This window comes from Lemur catta, chromosome X (genome assembly GCF_020740605.2).
Source record: "Lemur catta isolate mLemCat1 chromosome X, mLemCat1.pri, whole genome shotgun sequence".
In the NCBI taxonomy this organism is placed as follows: Eukaryota; Metazoa; Chordata; class Mammalia; order Primates; family Lemuridae; genus Lemur; species Lemur catta.
This window is the reverse complement of record NC_059155.1, coordinates 43,728,906-43,755,050: the sequence shown is the minus strand read 5'-3', so window position 1 is coordinate 43,755,050 and position 26,145 is coordinate 43,728,906. Positions and strand designations below refer to the sequence as shown.

General features: G+C 40.4%; 1 protein-coding gene across 2 annotated transcripts; it reads left to right on the top strand.

Annotated features, from left to right (window-relative positions):
* UPRT (uracil phosphoribosyltransferase homolog) lies at positions 1 to 24,605 on the top strand. 2 transcript variants are annotated; one of them, XM_045538060.1, is made up of 7 exons: positions 1 to 555; positions 9,368 to 9,410; positions 12,448 to 12,517; positions 14,059 to 14,121; positions 16,009 to 16,170; positions 17,190 to 17,288; positions 23,398 to 24,605. In XM_045538060.1, exons 1-7 carry the CDS (start codon positions 188 to 190, stop codon positions 23,502 to 23,504), a joined length of 912 nt encoding a protein of 303 aa, XP_045394016.1. In that variant the 5' UTR covers positions 1 to 187; the 3' UTR covers positions 23,505 to 24,605. The 2 variants fall into 2 exon arrangements, with proteins under 2 accessions (XP_045394016.1, XP_045394017.1); XM_045538061.1 differs by lacking the exon at positions 16,009 to 16,170 and having other exon boundaries at positions 25 to 555.
* The last annotated feature ends 1,540 nt before the right edge of the window (positions 24,606 to 26,145 follow it).

Sequence of the window (26,145 nt, the reverse complement as noted above, 5' to 3'; positions counted from 1 at the left end):
CGGGCGTGGGATACAGGGTGCTAAAAGGAACCTACGGCGGCCCAGGGGTGAGAGGGCAGCCGGGGTTGGGGGCTCTGAGGAGGCAGGGGCGACTGGAAGAGCACGTGAGAATCTGCCCCGTTCCCCGCCCCCGCCCCCCGTTATCCTTAGGGTTTGGTAGCAGCGGGGACTTTCCGGGGCCCAGTGTATGGCCACGGAGTTCTGGGGTCTGGACTCCATGCCCTGTCACGACCAGCAAGTAAACTCTGCCTCAACCCCAAGCCCGGAGTCACTGCGACCCGGAGACCCGGCCCCGGACGATGCCGGGGTAAACAGCGCCTCCATGGCCAAGTTGACTCTCCACACGGGGCACGCCAGTGCTAGCGTGCCGGCCGAGCGGGATCCTGAGGCCTGCGGCGGCGCCGGCCTCAAGTCTGAGAGCAACAATGGTAGTGGTGACAGTACCAACTATGAAGCACCAGCGGGCTGCGAACTTTCCCGGCAGATCGGGGCGCAGCTTAAGCTGCTGCCTATGAATGATCAGATCCGGGAGTTGCAGACCATCATCCGGGACAAGTAAGCCGACAGCGGAAGGAGAAAGGAAAGTGGAGGGTCTCTCGAGCGTGGAGTGGGCGGGGACTGAAAATAAAAGGGCTAAGGAGTAGTGTTCTAGCTTAAGCTTTGTGTTGAAAATTCTTCTCTACCCGCGTGTCAGTTCCCACCCTAACATTGGACTTGGCAAACTCGTCTTTGGAGATTGGGGCAGGGCCTTTTCCTTGAGGTGTGTGTGTGTGGAGGGAGGGGGTGTCATATGACTCAAGCCGCCACCCCTCTTTTTCCTAGTCCCTGTGTTTAACATCCCTTTGTGTAGGGAGGAAACCTTTTAGGTAGCCCGAGGCCTCTTTGTCTCTCTAAGTGACACGAGTCCTTGGCCATTCCAGGATGATAAACGCCCCTGTGCTATCTGCCCAGTGCCTGTCCACGTGGTAAATCTATAACCTAGAAATGGTTACCACCCAAGGTTATGCCCTACCGCCAGTCACCTCAGGCTTACAAATAGAAATGAAGCAATTTCAAGGAAATTCTCTTGTGCTCCTTTGACCCTTTAGTGTTTGCTGCTGCAAATGTCATTTCGTCTAAGGTCTTTTAGTCTCAGAGTTCAGGTTTACTTTGTCATATGAAAGCTTATCATCCAATTCTTACCAAGATTGTTTTACTGTAAACTTAAAGAACATAGTTAGTGAGTCAAAGGGAGCCCAAAGGGGCCTTTGGCCCCTCAAAATCTCACAAACCAGTGTAACTGGAACTTTATGTTAAAATGCTATTTTGAAATTTCTAAACCCACGTTGTAGATAGGTATTCTCAAGGGAAATATATACCGTGATGAGAAACAACTGTTTTCTTTATTGGCAACACTTTATTTTTTGCAGAAACGGGGGTCGTTATGTTGCCCAAGGTTTGGAACAACTCCTGGCGTCATAGCCATCTGCCCTTGGTCTTCCAAAGTGCTAGGATTACAGGCGTGAGCCACCATGCCCAGCCTATTGACAGCACTTTAAATGACTAGCTGCAGCATGTCACAACATCCCTTTTTCAGTGGTGGGGCATGCCTTGATCTTTTAAAAATGGCTGCTGAATGACAGGATGCCACTCCCTAAATCAGACTCGAGTAACTTTTCCTTCATACTGTTGTAATAGGCTTCTAATTTGTTTCCCCGCCTGCAGTTTTTCTCTCTTCCACATGTACCCACACATTACAGTCTTGTTAATGTACATTAATTACATTTTGAATTTCATCAATGCCTTCCAAATAGTAGACACTCGATTGCTAAAGGTTTTTTTCTGGCTCTTAAAATTATATTAATGAAACTATACTATTTAACTGTTTTTAATGTACTGATATTGAAAACTACTGTGGTCATGTGATATAACAGATGAAAAATGGGAAGCATGGGCTTGTTAGCTGTGGTGGGGCAGCTAAAATAAAACTTTTCTGTAAAATAAAGAAAATGTGATGATGATTCTTGTTTCTGTAGAACAGGAGTTACTAAGCTTGGGTCTTGGACTCCACTGCACCTGTTAGATGGATTTCAGGGCTTTAATCAACCCTCAGAAATTATCTGGGAAATTTTATTTGTATGTGCATTTTAATGGTTTTTAAAAATAGCATCTTTATTGAGATATAATTCACATACCATATAAGCATTTTTTTTTATTTCCAAATCTTAAGGGGGAACAAATGTTTTAGGTTACATGGATCATTTTTGTAATACTTGAGTCCTGGCTTTAGGCGTGCCTGTCACCCAAATAGTGTTCATACAATTCAGTGGTTTTAAGTATGCTCACTGCTATGTGACCGTCACCATAATGTTTTGGAACATTTTCATCACCCCAGCAAGAAACCTCATACTGATTAACAGTCACTCCCCATTTCCCCTCAGTCCACCCAATTAGCCCTAGTCAATCACTAATCTCTTTTGATTTGCCTATTCTGAACATTGCATATCATACAATACATGGTCCTTTTGTGACTAGTTTTATTTAGCATAATGTTTTCAAGGTTCATCCTTGTTATATCAATATATTATTCTGTTTTATGGCTGAATGACACTCCATTGTACGGATATACCACAATTTGTTTAACCAGTCATCAGTTGATGGACATTTGGGTGGTTCCACTCTTTGGCTGTAACGAATAATGTTGCTGTGAACATTCACATATGTGCCTTTTTATGGGGTGAAGATCCCTTAGCTTTCATTAGATTTTACAAAGGGTTATGATAATGTAAAGGTTAAAACCTGTTGCTATAGAGCTTGGAAAGGGCATGGCTTTCAGCATTCACATCAGAAAAGCCTGGGTTATATGTTCATAGTAACCCTGGGTGTAAGTGGAATCTTTTTTTTTTTTTTTTCTGAGTTTGGAAGCAGACAGCAGGATCCAGATGAGTGATCTTAGGCAAGATGTTTAGCATCTCTGTGCTTCATTCAGATTTATCATTTGTAAAATGAGGATGTTGGTAATATTTCATGGAGCTCCTGGGAGCTAAAGCAAGATACTGTCTGTGAACATATGTTATAAACTGTGAAGAGCTGTGCACATTTAAGGCATTTCAAACCTTCATGTTTGGGTTTGTGCATGCTTCTGATTGCATCCATAAGTGCAGTCTTCTTGAGCTTTCAGAATACAGTAAAAAGAATTTAACTGTACATGGAACTCGCATTCTTATTTTGAAAATCAATACTGAGAAATCCTAGATAATTTTTATCCTGCTTTGTTATAGTATAGAAAGGCCCATTATAAATTTTGATAATGAATTTATGCTTATTTAGGCTGAGGGCAGTGTTTTTAGTTTTGCTTTTGTTAATCAAATCAGTTGACAGAGGCTTTATCTTCTGTTTCTTTATCTTGAAAAAATTGCCATCCCCTCACACAAACAATACCTGTTTTTTTTTGATATTATATCTGCTTTTATTAAGAAAAATTGTAACAATGTTGACAGCAAAAAAAAGTAAAATCATTTTAAAATTTCTACTTCAGATTGTTTACATGGGACAGAAAGCACAATAAATTTATTTCACATTTTCAGCTTTAAGCCAGGATCTAATTCTGTCTAGAGATTGATTAAAAAGAAATACTGGGTTTTAGCCTTTCTAAGGGGCTGGTATAGGATGCCTATGGTAAAAGGAGCTATATTTACATAGGTCTAGTTCTGGAAGGTGCCATCAGTTACACCCTGTTCTCTCCAGGCTTATGCTGTTCTCTGTTTTGATGTGACAGCAAATATGTGTACTATGGAACTGTCTAATAATAGAAGCCACTGGAGTACATTTTTTTCTTTCATTATTCCTGGTCCTTAGCATATATCTAGTGAAGGGATTGCATTGTGAATTGACTTTGGCATGGGGAAATGGGGGTTGAGCAAGCAGTACTGCATGTACATGTTGTGTGTATGTAGGTGTATGTGTCTGTGTGTGTGTATATATATAAAATATATATAGCAGGCAAGATTGAGAACATTGTACTGATTTAAAAATTTTTTTGAAATGCATATTATTTGAAACATAGTATGCTGGTTATATTAATTGAATTTCAAGGAAATGAATTTCTCCCTCTTTGAAAGTGCAGTAATCTAAACACAATTGAGCAGATAATTTACTCAGCCATACATGTGTCAGTGGTGAACTTGGGAAAATAAATGACTCCTTCACTTATGTGGTTTCTTTTTTTGTTTGTTTGTTTTGCTGTTGGAATGGATTAAACTACACATCCTTCCCTTCTCACTCCCTTTATATACTAAACCCAGCAAAATCTGAGTGTAATTCACTTTTTCTGTGAACATAGTTCATGACTTCATATTTAAGGCAATGCAGTGTATTTAAAAGATCATCCTTGCTGCCCAGTTTTTTGGTTTTTTTTTTTTTTTTGGTCTCCTAAAACATTAGAGTAAAGCTGTTTTGTGAGCTGTTGAATGTTTCCTGTACGCTTATCCTAGGAGGGGCTTTGGCATTGCCTCAGCAGGCTGCTTGGATGAAAGTTGAGTAATCTTCGAGTATTTCAGTCCAAGAAATAACACTAAAGAAGGAGCACAGTCAGCCTTGTGACTTTTTTTTTAAAGTCACCTAGAGAGGAGACAGTTAACCTCAGGATGGATGAACATCCTGTGCAACCCTAATGTGAGTGCAGCCTAATGTGATTGGAGTCATGTGACTTAGTAATGTAATGTTCTTAACCAAAGCTGTGTATCAGAATTGTATGTGGAGTTCTTTTGATTTTTTAATACAAGTTCCTGACCACCAACCTTAGAGGTTGTTTGTGTAATCTTGATTGGAACCTGATCATCTGTAGCTTTACAAAGAGAACAGGTGATTGTGTTGTGCTCAGGCGGGGCCACTGCCCCTGTGAGAATGGCCAGTCTCCCTTGTGTGGTGATTTGCCAGGCTTCAGATTTGGGGTATAGGGTAAGCCAGGGATTCCACACACTAGACAAAACCAGCCTAGAGAAACTGGTATCACCCCAAGACTGGAGGACTCTCACAATTTTTCCCTTCAACTTGTACAAAACCAAAATGCCCACCACAGAAAAAAACTGACCTGCAAATTGTTTAAAACATGCACATGGTTTTGTTTTTTGTGTGTTTCCCTGGTGAATTTTCTAACAGACTTTTAGTGCAGAGGGAGGAAGTCACCTCTTTAAGCTATACAGACCCCTGTTATAATATTTATTGGACATATCCTTATAATGTTTTACCAGCTAGTCTGGGCTCCAAGGAGGGTCTGGCCTGGCACAATGCCTGGCACATAGGGGCATTAATGTAGCAATCATAATAATAAGAGAAAATGATAGTTTTTCTTATTTTTCTGTCTGATTTTGAATGTTTACATTGAACTCTGCTTTGGGGTGCAATAATTAATGACACTATTTTATGAGCTTATTAAGAAGGTGCTAAAGAGCTGTGGCCTTTATGACTTAACACCTGGCAAGTATTAAAAGCTATTTTTTCTTTTTACTTTTCACATTGCATTAGGTTTGCTCCAAGTACTTCACTGAGAGTTAGGTTTTGTGAAGGTGAAGGAAGGAAAATCGTTTATAAATCATCTGTATACCATGGCAAACTTTGGGACTATTCTTTATTTTAGTGATCACATAATAAAGTAGTTACAGATGTCAAGATTATGTTTTCAATGCTTTCACTAAACATTAACTTTAAATGAAACATTCCTTTGGTTTGAACCTGCCAGAAAAGCTTTTTTGTTCCACTTTTCCTTTAACCTGTTGCTTAAAAACAAAAAACAAAACTAAACAAAAACATATTAGAGCTGAGTTTGAGTCCATTTAATTCTTCCTTCTCAACTTAGGTTGCCAGATAAAATACAGGGTGCCTAGTTCAATTTGAATTCATATAAACAATGAGTAATTTTTATATAAGTATATCCTAAATATCGTATGGAATATCTGAAATACAAATTTAACTGGGCATCCTGTATTTTTATTTGCTAAATCTAGCAACCCTATGCTCAACTCCAGTTTCCTCCTGCCTCAAATGCTACAAACAATCCTTGTGTATAATCCTCCTGCAGAAAAAAAATGATGTATTTAAACTTTTGAAATGACAACTAATTCAGTGCTTCTAGGATTTTATTTAAATTAAGTTGTTTTAAAGTTATGAGTCAGAAGATCTTCCTTTAATCATTGTTGAAAAGGGTACATTCTTATATATGATAACCTTAGTACATACTTTTTACAAGTCATATTATAAAAACTCCCTCTTCACAAGGAACATTTTAATGATGTTTTATTTGCCTGCCAGTCTATTTCATTGCTTTATTGTTTGCCTTGCGTATATATCTCATTCTGATTCACAGGGAAAGAAATATCATTAAAATACATCGAAAAATTGCCTACCTTTCAGTAAACATGCCCTTATTAAAGCAAAATATAAATAATGGCTTTACTCAGGGATTTGGAATCAGAGCTTCAGGCTCTCTTCAGGGAAGAACCTTGAAATACTTCACCTCTGTAAGCCTCACTGTTCTCATCACTAAAGTGGTGGTGATGATAGAATTTACCTCTTAAGGCTGTGTGAGGGGTAGATGAGATAATGCACCAAAAGTAAAAGTGCTTGCTGCTACTTGGCACCAAGGAAGCTTTTGATAAATGGTGGCCTCTGGAAAAGAAGGGAATAATGTGTGTATAACATTAGGTATCTTATGGACCTTTTTAAGAAAAGTTCTATAAGTCTTTGTGAATTTGGGCTTATACACACACACACACACACACACACACACACACACGTGTATCTATATAGCTGTTAAATTGATTTTTGTAAAACAAAAAACGAAGGTAGGAGTTTGCCAAGTTTATTCTGAATAGAGAGAAACAACAGAGAATGATCACTGCTGTGATTTCTTCTGTGAGAATTGAAGTTGCAGTTATCCCGAAGGAAGATGTCATGCTAGAGAATCACTCCAGTAGTAGTAGTAGTAGTAAGGCCTAGTAAGAAGAGGGTAGAAGATCTCTGCTCTTAATTTTTTAATATTATAAAAAATTCATCTCTTTCATATTTCTGTATTTTATGGATGATAAATAAGTATCTGTTAATATTAGCTTTTTGAAAGAAAGATCAGTGAGACTCTTAAGAGGTTTCATTTTGGTTTGGATTTGCTATGAGACATACATATTTTTAAACATACACAATTGCTGCAGCCTCTCTGGAAATTTTAAAGTGCTTTATAGATAGTCTTACTTAACAAGTAGAAAAGAGTCAGGCTTACCAAGTCCACATTAAAATGAGGATTTGGCTTCCAGTATGAATCTCATTCTTTTGTTGCTTCAGTGTGAATATCACTTTTTAAAATGGCTGCCTTTGGTTTTCATCTTGTTACTACAGGTGTGTGATATATTTGTGTGTGTGAGGAGGTGTCAAGAAAAGTATATTCTCAAATATGGTTAGGTCTGCATTGTTAAACCTGTTTGGGGTTTGTACAGTTTAAAAGATGCTCATCTTAACATTAATTAGATTTCTATGATTTGGATTACGAGTGCCTGGATATCACTGTCTGTTTAAATGTTTGATATTTGATTATTTAGCTATATTTTAGCATATTCCAGGGACGTTTGAGTGTTTTTTGCATTGTGATTACATTAGATTTTATTTGAGTCTATTATCAGAAGGTGATTTATATGTCTTTAAAAGCTTTGTTTCTATCTAGTAGGAGAGATTTGTTTTTAATGGTTTTAAGACAAAAGTGAATAGAGTTATGATTTAAAACAAAGTGTGTGGAGTGAATAAGACCTGGGGTTTGGTTTATATTAAAACATTTTTATTAACAATTCAGTCCAGTGTTGGTCTAAAGTCGGGGCTCAGAGAATACATGCAGCTTTATTGATCCAATAAGTAAATATCTGCTTTATAAAACTCTAGTCTTAACAATGTTAAGGATTTGAATGTGATATTGAAGGCCACTGTGGATTTTTTAAAAATGCAGTCAACTTATTGTATTCTAGATTTACTTTAATTTCTAAGTTGATTTAAAGTGAACAGTATGGGTCTGAAGTCTAAAACAGGATTAAGCTTTAGTATTTTTTGTGGTTCATTGATTTTTACTTCCTTGACAAGCACGTTGTGAAGATTAATTATAGAAATGAAAGGTGCTGATGTAATAATACAGTTCCACTTAAAAACCACGGTACATGAAACAGCCTGTTCAGATGGGCTCTCTGTGTTTAGGTATGTGTGGACAGAGTTTTCTGAGTTTGGGGAATATTTACACATGAAGAATAGAGACCTATATTCTTGCTATCGCTTGATTATACTTCATATTTTAGACAGTTAATATCTGTAATATGATAGAACTGTGGTTACTCCAAGAAACCTAATATCATTTGTGACAGGGATATTTCATTGCTTTTCCATGTCAGAGAAAGTGAATGCAGCTTGAGGGGAAAAAAAACTGATGATTAATGGTATACTGAGATAATATGTGCTTGCATATGCCATTTTGATGCTGTGTTGGGGAGTATTTTAAGTATGCTATTGATAGGGAGATGGGAATTTTTAAGTACATAAGCTGGAAATTAGTTCATTTAGTCAGAACGTTTAACTTTTATGGAAAGAGGAGGAACAATGCTAGATATTTATGTACAGAAAAAAAACATTAGGTGTTTAACACTCCCTTTTTGGCTGGTTAACAGCTTGTGGGTAGGCACAACCCTGGATTATTATTACTTGGGTACTTTAGGATATGAAGGTATTCACCAGAAGGAAATGTACAGGAAAATGGCAGAAAGATCTAGGGAATAAAGTACTTGTTTGACAAAAAGGCAAAAGGAATAAATTGTCAATCATTTGAGAAAGAGGTCTTGGAAATTAGGTTACATGCTTTTTAAAGCAGTGGCAAAAGTGGAATATTTGTTTGTATCATTCTAATTCCAAAAAGGATTAGAAAGTAGATGGGTTACTTATCTTGGTAATACGGGTTTTAGATTAAGGTGAATTGAGGGGAAGGATGGGGAGAACCTGCTTTTCTTACTACAGAGTTTTCTCTCAACTTATGCTGTGGGCTTGCTGTCACCCTCCAAGGGTAACTTTGTTCATCTCCTGATTGAATAATATGTACTTGGGCAGCTCAGCGCAGGACTGCATGATCTTTTCAGTTCTAGTTTCTAATGTTGGTATCAAATAAACATATTCAATAATATTTATCAAGTTATCCCATTTAGGTGCCTGTATCCTAGTAAAAAGCATCTTGCCTCAGTAAGTCTGTACATGTAAGCATTTAAGCTTTTGGTATGTAATAGATCTTAATATCAGTGTATTAAATAATTTGTATTAAATAATATATTACCTTAAAGCTCTAATTTAGACTAAAACTTGTACTATTTTTTAGGACAGCCAGTAGAGGGGACTTCATGTTTTCTGCGGATCGTTTGGTAAGTGGAGGCTTTCCATTTTCATTTCATTGTTATACCTAGTGATATGATCAGGGTAGGCCAAGGGGTGTTTTTGTTCTTGAGCATTCTGGGGGTGAAAGAGATTGTACCAAGTAACCACCATCTTGCTAGGCTTCTGAAGTGTTGTTTCTACTGTTGCATTAAAGCTCTGCTTCTATTCCTTTCACCTCCAAGCATTGCCCATGAACTCATTCCCTGTAGTTCTGAGATATCACTACCTCTCAAGTAGATATTGAGAACCTGGTTCTCAGCAACTCTTAAGTGCCCCATCTTAGGGAAGTGAAGTACATTAAAAGAAAACCTAAGATATAAAGAGACCTAGTAGTTACCCTTGTGGTATCCAGCTAGTGTACAAAAACTAATAACATTTGTTGTACTTTACGTGGGAAGAGTATGTTAATTTTGCCTCTTCCTTTCTGTACTATCCTCACATGCAAATTACTAAGTTGGCCTGTCTACACTTTCTCCTAATTACTGATTGACCAAGTCCAATTCTGTTTAGCTATTGTGATCTGAGAGGATCTCAGGCCAAATTGGTTTGTTTTCAGGGTAGGCACTGTTTCCTTCTTGTGTTAATATCTAAGTGTGTTCATTGCTTGGAATGAGGTTGACACATGTTCTGCTGTGGTTATTAGTATTCATCCATTCATGAAATATAGGCTGAACTCATATGAGTCAGACACTGTGCTAGGGTGTGTTGAGAGAGAGGAGATAAAACAGTGAAGAAGGTAGACATAGTCTCTGATCTCATGGAATTTACAATCTAAATACTGTTATCAGTATTTCATTTGGAAAAGAAATAAAGGTGGATTATTAACCCCCAAATGTATAATCAAATAGTAGTAGGTAGATTATTAAAGGGAATGTGAGGGAAAAAGGCATGAAACTTTTCATTTAGATTTTCCCTGGAGGATTTATTCCAATAGAATGCAGACAACTTCTGTTTTGCTTTTGGCTTTAAATATTCCTGGTTCAGAGACCAATTCTATTTAAAATTACTTGAGCTTTCAGGGGCAGTAATAACCCTTAGATAGTACCAAGGTAAATATGGTTGATGTTCCTGAGGCAATAGTTAAGTCATTCTGTGTTTTATGCTTTCATCAAACCAAAAGACAGGTTTGAAGGAACTTACGTCTTAATGGCTGCTGTGGAGAGAAGAGAGGTCTTGGTGTTCACTGTTAGAAAGTGGTTCCTGGGCCGGGCGCGGTGGCTCACGCCTGTAATCCTAGCACTCTGGGAGGGCGAGGTGGGCGGGTCGTTTGAGCTCAGGAGTTCGAGACCAGCCTGAGCAAGAGCGAGACTCTGTCTCTACTAAAAATAGAAAGAAATTATATGGACAACTAAAAAAAAAAAATATATATATATATATAAATTAGCCGGGCATGGTGGTGCATGCCTGTAGTCCCAGCTACCCAGGAGGCTGAGGCAGTAGGATCACTTGAGCCCAGGAGTCTGAGGTTGCTGTGAGCTAGGCTGACGCCACAGCACTCTAGCCTGGGCAACAGAGTGAGACTCTGTCTCAAAAAAAAAGAAAAAAAGAAAAAAAAAGAAAGTGGTTCCTCTTTCTTTTGCTTTCCTTGTGCTCTTTTCCTATAGAAAGTAGGAGTTAAGTTCATGATTATCGTAAGATGCTTCCCTTAAAGGGCAGGCATGTATTAGCCAAATGAAATAAGGAACTAAGGGGATGGTACTTTGGACCTCTCTTTCTCTGTGGTTGGCTTTGAAGGTCCTGTTATAGGGTGGGGGAGGGTTGGTTGTGGTTGTGGTACAGACTGGAGCTGTTTATGTTTCTCTTATTGAGGATTTCTAGTACACTATCTCCTCTAGCACAAGGGGCCCATCATAGTGAACATTAATTCTATCTTGGATTTGTCAGGGTTGGCTTCACTGGCCCTCAGATCCTTGAGTTCTTTATATTTTAGTTGCCCCTCTTCTAGTTTATGCTCTCCTGTAAGACTTGGACATACTAATTTCTATCCCAGGGTAACAGGGGATGGGGCAGGAGTTACTCTTTAGAGGAGTGTTACTAGGAGGAGGAGATCTAGGCTCTTCAAAGAAAAAAAATCCTCTTCTACTCTTGTAATTTGTTCATAAAAAGCATAAATCTCCACAGAAGGTGGTGGCTAGAGGTGAGTATGCATGCATGTGCAGTATTCATGAGGTTCCTGGGCCCTCTGTCTGAAGCTGCAGGCTGACAAAATCCTGGCTCATTTCGAATTGATCTTTTAATGGCAGCGGGGTGTTGTGTTGTGATAACGGAGCATGGGACCTGGTGCTTCTCCCTGCTGTTCCTGATTCTTAATCAGTAATGTAATATTGATTGGAGAAAATGTGCATTGCAGACTCAGCACTGCCTTTATTATAGTAGGCCCTGATTGCTCATGGGATTGCCATATCTTGTTTTTGCTAGTAGTTCTGAGTGATTCTTTCCTTTATACCACATATTACAATTGGTATGAGCCTTTCTTTTAGCTGAGAGGCCTGATGCATTTTACTGGATCTTCTTTCAAGCTCAGTAAATTGGTTCAATCCATGCACTCATTTATTTTCTCAAAAGAAGTTCCAGGCTGTATTTACATTCTGGTGGACCTTTGTTAAAAATAATCTGACTCACCAATTTAAAGGTACTGAACAAAGCAGAGAAATTCCCAGTGGGCACTATTTTCAGAGTAATCAGAAGTATATTACTTCCAAGGAAGGGTGCCTGCTAAGACTCTTGTCACTTGCTGGAGTTTTGTATCCCTCATAGCCTGGACTGATTGAGAATTAGAAGGCATACTGGAGCCTTTTGGTGGCAGTCATGTGCCAAACTGTGGTTGGATACCTAGCAGCAAGCAGCCTGGCATTTGGAGCTATCCCTGTATCTAACACATGATAGAGGACCCCTTCCTACCTCTATAAGCTCAACCCTTGCCTAGTGTGCTATTGACTTTCTGCCTGCTGTTCAGCTTCTGAGGCTAACAGCTAGCAGGAGATTCTCAGAGGGTTCTCAACTTATTCTTCTTTGACTCTCTAGATCAGACTTGTTGTGGAAGAGGGATTGAATCAGCTGCCATATAAAGAATGCATGGTGACGACTCCAACAGGTAACCAGGGCTGTTGTCAAATTTTCCTTGTAAAAATTCTGAGCCAGAATGGGAGAAGATGGAAGGAAGGCAGTCTGAGTAAAATCAATATGCAAAATGAAGAGTCTAGGTGGAGCTGTTCTTTTAAACATCTTTAAAAAGTCTGAGAGATTTAGGAAAGAAATCTGTGTGGGTGACTTTTTGTTAATGGCTTGCTTGTCAATTCAAGTTGAAGGTTAATAAATATTCTTCAGCATGCAGGTGTTGCTTCTGATGACGGCCCATTGGGACTAGAGTTAAGAATTGCTGGCAACTTATCTTCACCTCTGTGGGGAAGCTGCTGGTGTTAACAAATGGGCAAGGCTGCTTTGGCAGTGAAACTCCAGGTTAAAAAAAAAGATGAGAAATAAAAAAGAAAAAGAAAACTAAAAATGATGAGAATTGGAGAAGGTACTTTGTTCTATTCTTTTTTTTCTTTTTCTTTTTTTTTTGAGACAGAGTCTCACTCTGTTGCCTGGGCTAGAGTGCCATGGCATCAGCCTAGCTCACAGCAACCTCAAACTCCTGGGCTCGAGTGATCCACCCACCTCGGCCTCCCAGAGTGCTAGGATTACAGGCGTGAGCCACTGCACTGGCCTGTTCTATTCTTTTTAATAGAAAGTAGCCAAAGATCTCTGTTACAGAGATTTGAAATTCTGATATTGTTTTAGTAAGTAATGGAAAACTGTTCTATTTGAAGGGTTGACTTTATGAAAATTGGGCCCTGAGCTTGTTGCATATCATAATTGATACAAATTCAGGATGAGACCAAGCATCAAACATGTCTTGATAACTACTTTAGCCTCTTTCTTCTACTTTTAACACATTGACTGCCACAGTACAAAAAAAATTTTCCATGGGGCCGTAGTGTTTTATTATGAAAATAGAATAAAAACTTTAAAAACAAAATGATCCTTTCTAGTTTAATGAAAAATTTGTTATTTTTTATTGTTTTCAGTGTGTGAGTTATATGCAACTTGAAAAATAGTTCACACAGCTCCCAAGGTAAAGAGATGTGTGAGTTACATATGCTTCATGAGGCTCCGGGCTCAAAACTAGCGTGTATTGTTGCCACAATACAACTCACCTGGCAGTTAATGTGTTAAGGCACAATGGAGGCTCATAAAAAGGGATGGAATGCATAAGCTTTCTGCTGTGGCTCACATTGGGGTCCTAGTTTGAATTGATGGGGTATATAGCATTCTCAGAGTATAGTGATTCTCCTTTGAATTCAATTTGAAGAACATGTATATGAATATCATGCTATAATAAGTCCTATTCCCATTCGATGAAGTCTGTCTCTCCCCATTATCCCCACAGGTTTCTTATGAAGAATTAAGAAATAAGTATGGAAAATCATGATTCATCTCATTACTTTCATAGGGAACCTCACCATTACACAGTGTGTCTGGACAAGGGTTGCTCTGTACCCATCTGCTTTTAAACCATAGGGACTTTATAAAATAAGTAGGTTGCTCCAATAAAAGATGAAAGATAAATTCTTTGGTTTTATTTCCCAACAGGGTACAAGTATGAAGGAGTGAAATTTGAGAAGGGAAATTGTGGGGTCAGCATAATGAGAAGTGGTAGGTTCGCGTGTGTGTGATTTTGTCTCTTTGCATGCATAGAAATGGTTGCTGTTTTCCAGGAGAGAGGCAGGCTTGTCTGTCATAATTACAACCTGCCTTTGCTTAAATCTCACCACCTGTGTTGTCTGTCCTCGTGGTGCCTCAGAGTCTTGGCCTGTGTGCTGCCATGTTTGGCTAATTTTAACTGCATAGCATCTTCCTTAGTCTAGTGGCCTGCTCCCATGGGCAAGCCAGCTTTCAAGGAGAATCAGGGGAGGGTGGGAGGATAGGAGGACATGATGATGCTGTCTTGGGGAGAACACGACAGTTTGAAGACTGAGGGAATATGGCATAAATTCAGGCCCATAGAACTTTGAATATCTGAATGGAAAAAAATATTCGTGCTATTTTTGTTGTATTTCTGTTGTAGGGAAAAGTCCTACCCTGCTAGGAGATGGATTGAATGACTCGTTCAATATTTTTAATTTTATGTTTGATGAGTATGTGACCATCTAGGCAAAAGCACTTAACTGTCATTGACTCTGTATATTTCCATATGTTGGTCTTATAAATGTTGTCTTTGTGTTTGAGTCCAACTGATTACCCTTCTAAACCAATTTTTGTACAGTAAAGTCACATGCCTATGATTAGAACCTATACCTGTTACATAGAGATTATTGTTGCCATTAAGCTTAATTTTTTTGCACAATATTTACATTTTTTTGCATATATGGTAGAAGCCCCACTCAGTTGCACTGGAAATATGTGGATTAATTTTTTAAACATATAAACAGTACTTTTCTCTTATGGCTATAAAGTTCTGTTTGTGAACAATTGAATACCTCAAGTAAAATTAGAAGCTTTAAGGTTTGTTTTTTATAGAAGGTAGCTCTTAAGCAATGATAGTGTTCACAGAATAATGTTGTTAACTTTTTAAAATTAGAGAAGACAATGAACTTTTAAGGCACAGTTTCTTCTGTTTCAGTTCAGCTCCTTCCCTAAAGGCACCAGCATGGTCCTTGCACTACTAGTGTATATCAGATGATTTGGGGTGATGCACAGAGTTGTTTTTAACCTTAACAGCCATTTGTTGATTTTCATATGTATTAGGAAGAAACTGGTTTCATGTTAACACTAGTGATAATCAGGTTTCCTCTTAAAAATAAATTTAAATGAAAACAGTTAAATTAAGACAAATATTAAGTAAATACCAGTATCAGTAGAATTCTGACATGGCCTAAAATCTTGAAGATAGCCTGAGAATGATTTCCTTAAAGAAATTCAGACTCAAAAATAGTTCTGTGTTCAGAAACCAAGGGGTGGTGGTGGTGGCTGTGGTTCTCTGAAGGAAGGGGAACAATATACTGCTCTTTCACTGTTTACAGCAAAACCTTTGCCAGTGAAGTCATTGCTGAGCTAAGTGATGTCTCCTTATGCCACCTCAATCTAAAAGGAGATCTTTTGGTCTACAGCCTTTATCCTTCCATAAATCTTTTGTATTTTTTCAGATAAAAGTGACAAATTTAGGTGGGTTAAAGGCTTCTTTAAAATAATTGGAATAAAAATGTTCCTGACATTGAAAAAACTCAGGGAGCAGCTGAATAAAACACTTTATTTTCTGTAATCATGGAAACATGACAGCTCTAAAACTTGTAAGCCAGCAATAAAACTAGCTTTTCCTAGTTTCATTGACCAGCCCTTAACCTGGTTTCATTGACCTGCACTAAGTATGAAATATGAGCATATCAGAAATAAAAGCTATTAGCTTCAGAAGAATTGTTTCCTTCTTGACAGTGTCCTTTTTATATTACTAACAGTCACAAACTCGGCTTTGGCCCACTCTTGGACCTATTCTGTCTGTCTCCCAACCCTTTTTCCTTTTTTTTTTTTTTTTTATTCTTCAAGGTGAGGCAATGGAACAAGGTTTACGAGATTGCTGTCGATCTATACGAATTGGAAAGATCCTGATTCAGAGTGATGAGGACACACAAAGAGCCAAAGTATATTATGCCAAGTTTCCCCCAGACATTTACCGGAGAAAAGTCCTTCTGATGTATCCAATTCTCAGTGAGTGGCTTGAGTTTAATTTGTAACTTTTGGTTAGGCTTTAAATTCAACTTAGAGGCCGGGCGCGGTGGCTCACGCCTGTAATCCTAGCCCTCTGGGAGGCCGAGGTGGGTGGATCGCTCAAGGTCAGGAGTTCGAGACCAGCCTGAGCGAGACCCCGTCTCTACTAAAAATAGAAATAAAAACTATCTGGACAACTAAAAATATATATAGAAAAAAATTGGCCGGGCATGGTGGCACATGCCTGTAGTCCCAGCTAATCGGGAGGCTGAGGCAGGAGGATCGCTTAAGCCCAGGAGTTTGAGGTTGCTGTGAGCGAGGCTGATGCCACGGCACTCACTCTAGCCCGGGCAACAAAGTGACACTCTGTCTCAAAAAAAATAAAAATAAAATAAATTCAACTTAGTGCCTGCCTCCTAGGTACCCTTATATAAAAGGCAAAAACAGCTTCTAAATGTGTTTTTCTCAGCTGGATTTGGAGTTGCCCTGGGCAGTTCACTGGGGAATTTTTATTGTGTAATAAGAGAATATACATTAGTCAAACTTTATTAGCTCCAAAGACCTTATGTCCAGAAATGAACACATTGAAGCATAGGATCTAATGAAGCAAAATATATAGAACACAGAAAATATATTAAAATATAACCCCTCTCTAGCCTAAGGAGTATAGCAGTGATTTTCTCAAGAATTTATCCTCTCTGGAGGTAATATTTTTTTTCCTGCTATTCTGTCCTCTTTCCTAAGCTTACTCAAATCACACATGGCATGGTCTCCTGGAGAGACAATACCTCGAATACTAAATGAATTTAGGGCTTGTTGTGTGTTTGATAACTAAAAAGTATATGTGTCATGTCCATTATTGAAAATAACATTGATAAAGAACAAGCACCTTCAAATGAAGCTTTACCTAGTGGTATCTTATGTTAGATTACTATGTTGACCTTACTTCAAAGACACTAAAAGACATTTTGAAGTACATGTTAACAATGCTAATGTATTTGGTTGTCTTTTGATTTCAGGCACTGGAAATACTGTAATTGAAGCTGTCAAGGTTCTTATAGAACATGGAGTTCAACCCAGTGTTATCATCGTACTCAGTCTGTTCTCCACTCCTCATGGTGAGTTCAGCGTGAGGGAGTAACTGAGGCTCCAGATGGTCATGAGATGGATAACTGTGTACCTGTCTAGCTATTTGTCCTGCGGAAAAGTTTATTTGCTTCCATGTTTGAATCTAAATCTAATTTTGGTAGTCATAACTTGTGTCTGTCATCTCTAAGCTTAGTGATAACATTTTCCACCATTCTAATGTTTCATTTCAAATGGAGAAGTATGAATTAACCTATTGAAAAAAATTGCAATTATTTTCTCTGTGGCCCTGTTTGGGTAGAACCTACAAATGGCTAAAAGATTCCTGTTTCCTCTGGCTCCCCACCTGAGCCTGAGAACTGCTTCCAAAGAGCAGGAAACTCAAGATTCTAGCTAGCCCTATGGTCTTACTGAAGTGAGCTTTGCAGTGTGAAGTAAAGGACAGGTTTTTAAGTTAGACTTCTGCTCAAAGGGCATGGTGAGAAACCTGTGTTCTCCATTTCCTGAGGGAGGTGTGCCTAACTAAAGATCATGGCTTTAATGCCATATAGTATAGGACAATTGGGAACATTGTCCTAAGAAAATAATCATAGATACATGTAAGAATTTAGCTTCTAGTATGTTCATTGTAGAGTTATTTGATATAATAAAAAATTGAAAGTACATAAATGACTCCCAGTAAGGAAATGGTTAAATAAATAATATATATGTATGTATATGTGTATATATATATATATTTTAAAGGATGTAATATTATGTAACTGTTAAATCATGTTTTTGAAAATATTTAATGGTATCAAAAAATGTACATGGGAAATGTAAAAAAGCAGTGTAAAAATTAATAGTGTTAGAATAGTGGAAAATGTTCTCACCAACCTAGAAATGGCTATAATACAAATTACCACTGTTTTAACTACCAAAATCAGACGTGGAACCTCATAAATCTTCAGCATGAGAGGCTAGACAGTTATGCAAAACTATTTCAATTTTGGTTTCAAAATGCACACAGTATTAATAGAGGTTGTCTTAGGATTGTGGAGGTCTAAGTGTTTTTCATTTGATTTTTAAGTTTTTTATTGGCATTTTTTTCAAATGTTCTACAATGAATTTGTATTTCCTTCATAATTGAAAAGAAAGGAATATATGGCTTTTCTAGTCAGGTGTTTTCTGACCTCCAAAGTTTCTAAGTCTCAGCCAACCCTGAAGAGGCTACATGACATCTAGTTGGGAAGGCTGCTTTCAGTAGCTTTTGTTATATAGGAATTGTGGCCTGTTTGATTACTTTGCTGTTTCATAACCAAAAATTACCTGTAGTTCAAATGTTGGTGGTGACAAATGGTGATTTTCTTGGTCATCATTTATATATAATACAGGTGGCACTGAAAACATTGAGATAATCCAATAATTAATTACTAAGATTTTTGCTTTTGGGAATAGAAAAATAATATCTTTAATTCTAATAGTATACATTAGAATAGTATACTATTCTTTGACATTATAGCTGAAAAAATCTTACCTTGTGGTAGCTTTGCTATGGCTTTTTAGTTTGACTGGGGTGCCAGCTAGTCTTAATTCCATTTCCCTGCCTGTTTCCCTCCTCCAAAGAGTCTTAACTTCTAAAAAGCTAGCATGCTCTGACACACCAAAGAAGTCTGTGCTTGTTTCACAGTGCTCTTGTTGGGAAACCATCATTTTATGTGTGATCCTCATTTTAAAAAGGACCTGTATTCACTTTATTTCAGCCGCCTTTAAAAGAAAACAAAAAAGACTTTTCAAGGGAAAAGTTTTTGTAACTGAATAATGTCGCGCCGCACTCGCCTGCAAGGACGACGCAACAAACTGGAATTCTTCCAACAGCAGTTTAATGAGGCATCTAGTCTAGTTACATGGCGAGAGACCCCGAACAGGAAGTACCGTGGGCTTATATACCATTGCAGGTAGTCGTGGCGGGAAGTGATTGGTAGAGGGCCCTGACAAGGCTCCCAGCAATGATTCTATTGGCTATGTGCTCACCCGTAATCAGAGACCGCTCCCAACAGCTCCCCCTTTTGTTTTGCAACACAAGCTTTGGGGACTCCAACCTCAAGGTCCGGATCCAGGGGGTGGAGTCCCTGAAGCAGGTGCAAAGGCCACCGTCTCCCGTGCAATGAGCAGAGACTCTGGGAGGTGCAACGGCTGGTAAGGGGGTGACACGCCACAATCTGGTGCAATGGGGAAACCCCTCAGAGTGCATGGGCCATGTCACGCTGTGCGAGAGGGGAGGCGGTCTTGACCTTCGGAGCGTAACATTTGTAGCCAGATGCCAGGGGATTGACCACACTCGAGGGCGGCTAGGGCTTGGGTAACCACCACTCGGTCCCTGCGGCGCTGTGCACGAACGCGCAGGAACCCCCAGATCACGAAACCTGCTCCCAGGATCCCCATGAACCCTAGGGACCCCAGGCCAGCCCAGTCCCGAAGTCCTCGGACTATTGACTGAAACGTAGGAAAGAGACCATTGGTCACTGTCAAGTCCAGGCGTGTGGAGTTAATGTGGGTGATCTCCAATTGCAACTGCCGGGTCAGGGCGGTAAATTGACTAGACCAGTGTCCTGTCAACATAGCAGATAATTGACGAGACTTGTTGGCCGCGGCGGAAGCATTATCAAACGGTACTGAGGTAATGCATAGTCCTGTGAAACGCCATTCGCAGCCCAGCTGTGCCAGCTGCCATAAGGCATCTATTTGCTCCTGGACCAAGTCCACACGTTGGTTCAGTATCATGATACCACCCTTCAGGTGCGCGTTGACGGCGGATTGTGTGTCCAGAGCTGTAGCCACAGATGCCAATAGGTTGTTCAGCGTCTGTGCTGTCTGAACAGAGCCTACCGCTGCAGCCGTAGCGGCTGCCAGTGCGGCAGTCACTGCCAATGTGGAAATTACAGCTGCAGTAATGCCAAAATCTCTTCGCTGTCGGAAAAGGGTCAAGGAGCTAGGAGCCTCCACCGGCCAAGGAATATGCCGAGGCATACGGGCAACAATTGCCATGGACTGGCTGGAGGCATTCCAGCAACGGGCATAGGAGCAGTTTGCCGTGGAGCAATTGAGAACACCAGGACCAGAGGAAGTAGCAGTGATCCAGATAAAAGGGGGCCAGAGGCAAACAGGTGTGGAGGGGAAAGACAGATTACGCTGCTGAATAGCGTGGACCGACGTCTCAAATGTTGAGGAGGAGTTCCATGTAAGATTGGCAAGGCCCAAAGAGGCATTAGTAGCGAACAGCCGGGGGAAGATCTGGGCATCATGGGTCACCGGCATCGGTCTCGGGAACACCGACAGGATGGCCCAGCGCCGGTCCGTCGTCACCGATGCGGCCAGCAGCAGAAAGGTCAGGAGCAGCAGCATCCCCGGCAGCGGATGCCCCATCATCTGCATCCTCCACATCCGCCAACCGCTGCACTCGCCGCGTTAAGCGTGCCGGGACCCACACTGGATCAGGAGTGTCCTGCGGGAAAACACAGACAGCTCCCCTGGACCGGCTCACAACCGGATCCGGGCCTTTCCATTTGTTAAGCAGGACATCCTTCCACAAGACCTGCTCTGATAAAGGGGAACCGGGGTTGGCGTGGCGGTCCGCAGCAGAGCGCCCCTGATCATCCAGCAAAAGAAAATTTAAAGTGAACAAGGTGAGAGAGAGCACAGGCTTAGGGGTACGTAAGCCCAAAGGGCTCGTCCCCGTCTCCCCCTTTTGTTTTTTGAGATAGGCCTTTAAGGTGCCATGGGCACGCTCTATGATACCCTGGGCCTGGGGGTTATAGGGAAGGCCCGTGCGGTGCTCCACGCCTAGGCGTGTGCAGAATTGATGAAAAGCTTGTGAGGTATAGGCAGGGCCATTGTCAGTTTTGATAACCTGAGGTTTACCCCAGGCAGCCCAAGCCTCTAAGCAGTGGGTGATGACATGACTTACCTTTTCACCTGTCAAGGGAGTGGCATGAATTATGCCAGAGCAGGTATCAACAGAAACATGGACATAAGAAAGAGTGCCAAAGGAGGAGTAATGAGTGACGTCCATTTGCCACAAGTGGAGTGGCCGAAGACCACGAGGATTGACACCTACATGAGGTGCTGGACGAAAGGGTGCACAGGCCGCGCACTGCAGCACAATATCGCGTGCGGCTGCCCGCGAGAGGCCAAATTTGAGACGTAACGTCAGTGAAGGAGTATGGTATAGAGAATGAAACTGGCGAGCTGCCTCCAACGGAGAGCCAACCCAATAAGCGTGAGTGGCATGATCCGCCAGGGCATTGCCGCGCGCCATGGGGCCCGGCAAAAGGGAATGGGCCCGAATGTGCGTTATAAAAAATGGGGACCGGCGCGAATGGATGGCAGCACGGATAGCACAGAATAAGGAGAACACCGTGCTGCGAGAGTTAAGAGAATGGGCTGTTTCCAAGTGACGGACAGCCTGAACAACATAAGCAGAATCAGAGATTATATTAAGGGGCTCTGGCACGGTTCGGAGAACCAATTCAACGATAGCACATTCAACGTGCTGGGGAGAAGAGTAAGCGAAGCGGGCTGTAAACACCTGATCATTGATTACATAGCTACCGGTGCCTGTGGATGACCCGTCAGTATAAACAATGGTAGCCCCAATTAGAGGCTCAGGGGAAGTCAGATGAGGAAAGATAAGCTGATTGCGAAGTGCAAACTGAAGAAGGGGATGTTTAGGGTAATCTAGGTGTTCGTGAAAGCGATGTTGATTAGCGTCCTCAAAGACGGGGAAAGCAAACTCCCTCTGTATCTTCTTTCTAGCTCGGGGAGGCACAAACGAGGTTCCGCCCTCCATATTTAGAGGGGCGGATCCCGCAACGGGAAAAGGAGGGGCAGTAGCGTACGGGGGCGGGCGATTACGCTCCGCCTCATATCTAGCCGCCGCCGCCTCCAGCTCCGCCTTCTCCTGCGGAGACAGCCCCTCCTCCGCCTCGCGAGAACGCGAACGGGAAGAAGAGCGAGACGATGAAGAAGAACAGGAAGAAGGACGAGAGGAAGAAGAGGAAGCCGACATGTGGAGGGAGGCCATTTTGAGAGCCACCTCCTCCGTGTCCCTTTCAGGCGGCGGGCGTCCCCGCCGTTCCTGTTTACCCGCGGACTTACGTTTCCTTTCCGGCCTTTTCCTCGGCCGCCCCGGCCGAGCCGGACCCACTTTGCCTCTCTCAGACATACTATCTTGATGATCACTGAGTACTTGCTGACCTTCCCGGACCGGACCGCTGCAACGGTCGTCCTCTAAACAGGAGCGCACCAGTGCCCACACAGGGAGAGCACACTCCCAAAGGGGACCAGACTCTCGGGCACGGCGAAGGTCCTGCTCTAGCTTATCCCAACTCGGAATCGTTAAAGACCCCGAGTGGAGAAACCATGGGGCCACCCGGTCCACGTCCTGCACAAAATGGCGCAGGACACGGTCAGGGATAACTAGGAGAGTTCCCCATGGGGTAGGTCACAAGCACCCGGTGCCGGCGTCAGAAGAGGGCAGGGGTCCAAAATAAAGCCGCCCCAGCTGCTGTGGTTCTGAACTCACCTCCAAAGAGGTCGTCTCCGCCGGTGCGAGAAGTTCCCGGGTTTCGGCACCACTTGTCGCGCCGCACTCGCCTGCAAGGACGACGCAACAAACTGGAGTTCTTCCAACAGCAGTTTAATGAGGCATCTAGTCTAGTTACATGGCGAGAGACCCCGAACAGGAAGGACCGTGGGCTTATATACCATTGCAGGTAGTCGTGGCGGGAAGTGATTGGTAGAGGGCCCTGACAAGGCTCCCAGCAATGATTCTATTGGCTATGTGCTCACCCGTAATCAGAGACCGCTCCCAACAGAATAACTGTATTTTTCAAATCTTGGATATAAAACAATCTGATTTTAAGAATGTACTAGAGGGTGGGGACATAGTCTGACTGCTATCAAAGCCTTTCAGACATCAGACATTATATAAACATTATATGAACAGAGATTAACCAAGTATGACTAGATATCTAAAGGTCATTACTCTCTTCCCTTGGTCAATGTTAGACCTAGTGATCAATGACTATAAAATCCCTGAATTCTGACTGGTGTTAAAAAAATATCCTGTCATAAAAATAATTTTTCCTTTATTTTTTGAAGGTGCCAAATCAATCATTCAAGAGTTTCCGGAGATCACAATTTTAACTACTGAAGTTCATCCTGCTGCACCTACACATTTTGGACAGAAATACTTTGGAACAGACTAAGTTATTGAAGGAAAATGAATTATCTTATTTAATACTATAGTTATGTTTTGAGTTTCTATTTGTTTTACTAATTTGCTTGAGGAATGGCAAAGAAAATGCATTAAAGATGCTTTTTAATTTTGGAAGTGGGTATATTTGAAGTTTATCTTATTTGGTTATTTCTTGACTGTTGGCACCAAATTCAACAATGAAGCACATACAACTCTTGGAGAAAAATGGAAATTTTAATAATATCCTAATGCAAATTGCTGAACCCTCAGTGTGTTAAAATTATTCCCTAATTCATGAGCCTCTTAGTTTGGAAGTTGCTTGCAGCCACAGATAAAACACAAATGAGAGTCAGTTCTTTGTCCTACTATAGTATGCATTTTGTTTAGTTTGCTTTTAGCACTAGGGAAGTTTCATGTATATAGTTGTTGTCACCTTCCTCTACTTTTTACTTCCTGGCATGTACGTGCTAGTAACTTGGAGAGGAGGAAAAAAGAATTCCTCCTGGAATTTTACATTTCCATTAATATCCTCACTCAATTGGCAGACGCAGGATGTATGGTTAATTCTTCAGTCAGGCTGTTATGTTCTTCATGGCTCATTTTCCAGACTGTGCATTGTTGTAGGTGTCTTGCCAAGCTGAAATGCAGTGAAGAAGATGGCAGGGCATTTTCAGTAACTGGAACTGTAATATTAATGCACATAGCCTGAACCAGGGATGTCTGGATGCTGACAAGGGAGAGCCAAGTACTGTTAATGCTATCAATCCTCTAGAAAGGAATTGGTGGTGGTTTTTCTGAGATGTGGGGGAAAGGGAGGCTTCTCACTGGATTTCATGTCCAATAAATAAATTAAAATGCTTCATTTTAATTTTGATGTTTCTACTAGAGGCTTTGATTTGGAAATTAGTTATTTTGCATGTTTGTCAACTGTAGATATATTAAAATGGAAAAAAAACATACCATGCTTTAAAAAATATCCTGGAGATTTGTATGTGTTCATCTTTAAGCTTCTGAAAGGGAGAGAAACCATTTTAGGAATCAATATTTGCATTCTAAAATCTGCTTGTAAAACCCCGATCTTATTTTGCATTGGTATTAAAACATTTTAACAGTGGTGGCTGGCTGATTACTTGATTAATTATACTCTCATAGCCCCATAGGCAGCTGTTGTGGGCCTCTGTTCAAAAGCACAGAAAAGCGCAAAAGGCAGTGTCTTAGAAAGAACCAAAGCTGATGAAAGTCAGCAAAGATTGGAGGAGAGGAAGGAAACCTGGTGTAGAATGGATTATATTTTTCCTCTGGAGCCTAGAATACTGGAAGAACTTCACTATATTTTTCTCTTTATTTTTGGAGACTGTCATATACTAAACGGGATAGATTACCCATATTATATTTCTTCCATGGCAAATGTTGCTTTTAGGTTCTTATTGAAATTCTCATCTATAACTTGTCAGTTAACTATTTTGATGCCATGTGGAATTTGTTTAATCTTGATTAGCAGGAAAAATGTGAGCCTGCAAATTTCAATAGAGACCAGATCTGCTTGAGATTGTTGCATTGAATTAGTTGGAAAGATGATGCCTACCACTATAGGAGTTAGTGCTTCTGAATTAGTGCTTATGTTAGGGCTTCAATATTTTGTTTGAAGTGACTTTCCACAACATCAGACAAATTCATATTCAAGTGTAGGTATAAAACTATATTTCCAGCAAATTATCTTTATATCAGCCAATTAGATTTAACATGTCTTTGTTCCTTTTCATCAGTGAACATGATTGGTTCTCACATGGAGGGCCTAGCATAAACAGAAGGAAATTATTCAGTGGGGTCAGATTCCCCACTGATGTTTGTCCTCTACCTTTCTGCAGATCTCAAGAAAAACTGTACCTACATCTTTTGTAATTTGGGTCTTTTTAGCAAATGAAGCATTATTTGTAGGGTTAATCACTTGCAGGATTCTTTGGGTGTAGGACGTTTTGTAAATTTTCTAAATTTGACACAAGAGGAACAGGGACTAAGAATTTGCATTTGTAACAAGTTCCCAGGTGATGCTAATGTTGCTGTTCTGCAGACCACATTTTGATTTTAGACATTTCTTTTATAATAGAAGCATTTAATGATATAAATTTTCCTATAAATATTGATTTACGTGTCCTTCACAAATTTTGATATACTATATTTTCATTTTCATTCAGTTCAAAATACTTTCTCATTTGCCTTTTCATTTCTTCTTTGACCTAGTATTATTTAGAGCAGTGGTCCCCAACCTTTTTGGCACCAGGGACCGTTTTCATGGAAGGCAATTTTTCCATGGATTGGAGACGGGGCTGGGGAGGGTAGTTTTGGGATGATTCAAGTGTATTATATTTATTGTACACTTTATTTCTGTCACTATTATTACATTGTAATATATAATGAAATAATTATACAACTCACCATAGGTTGGGAACCCCTGATTTAGAGTGTATATCATTTAATTTCCAAATATTTATAGGATTTTCCAGATTTATTTCTGTTATTGCTTCCTAATTTAATTCCATTGTTGATCAGAGAATAAACTTTGTATTATTTGAATCCTTTTAAATTTATTGAGATTTGTTTTATGGACCAGAATATAATCTCTCATGGCAAATCTTCCATGTGTGCTAGAA

Coding starts and splice junctions, on each gene's coding strand:
- UPRT (XM_045538060.1), top strand. CDS start 188: ATGGCCACGGAGTTCTGGGGTCTGGACTCCATGCCCTGTCACGACCAG. Junction 556..9,367: donor CAGACCATCATCCGGGACAA/GTAAGCCGACAG, acceptor ACTATTTTTTAG/GACAGCCAGTAGAGGGGACT. Junction 14,122..16,008: donor GGTCAGCATAATGAGAAGTG/GTAGGTTCGCGT, acceptor TTATTCTTCAAG/GTGAGGCAATGGAACAAGGT.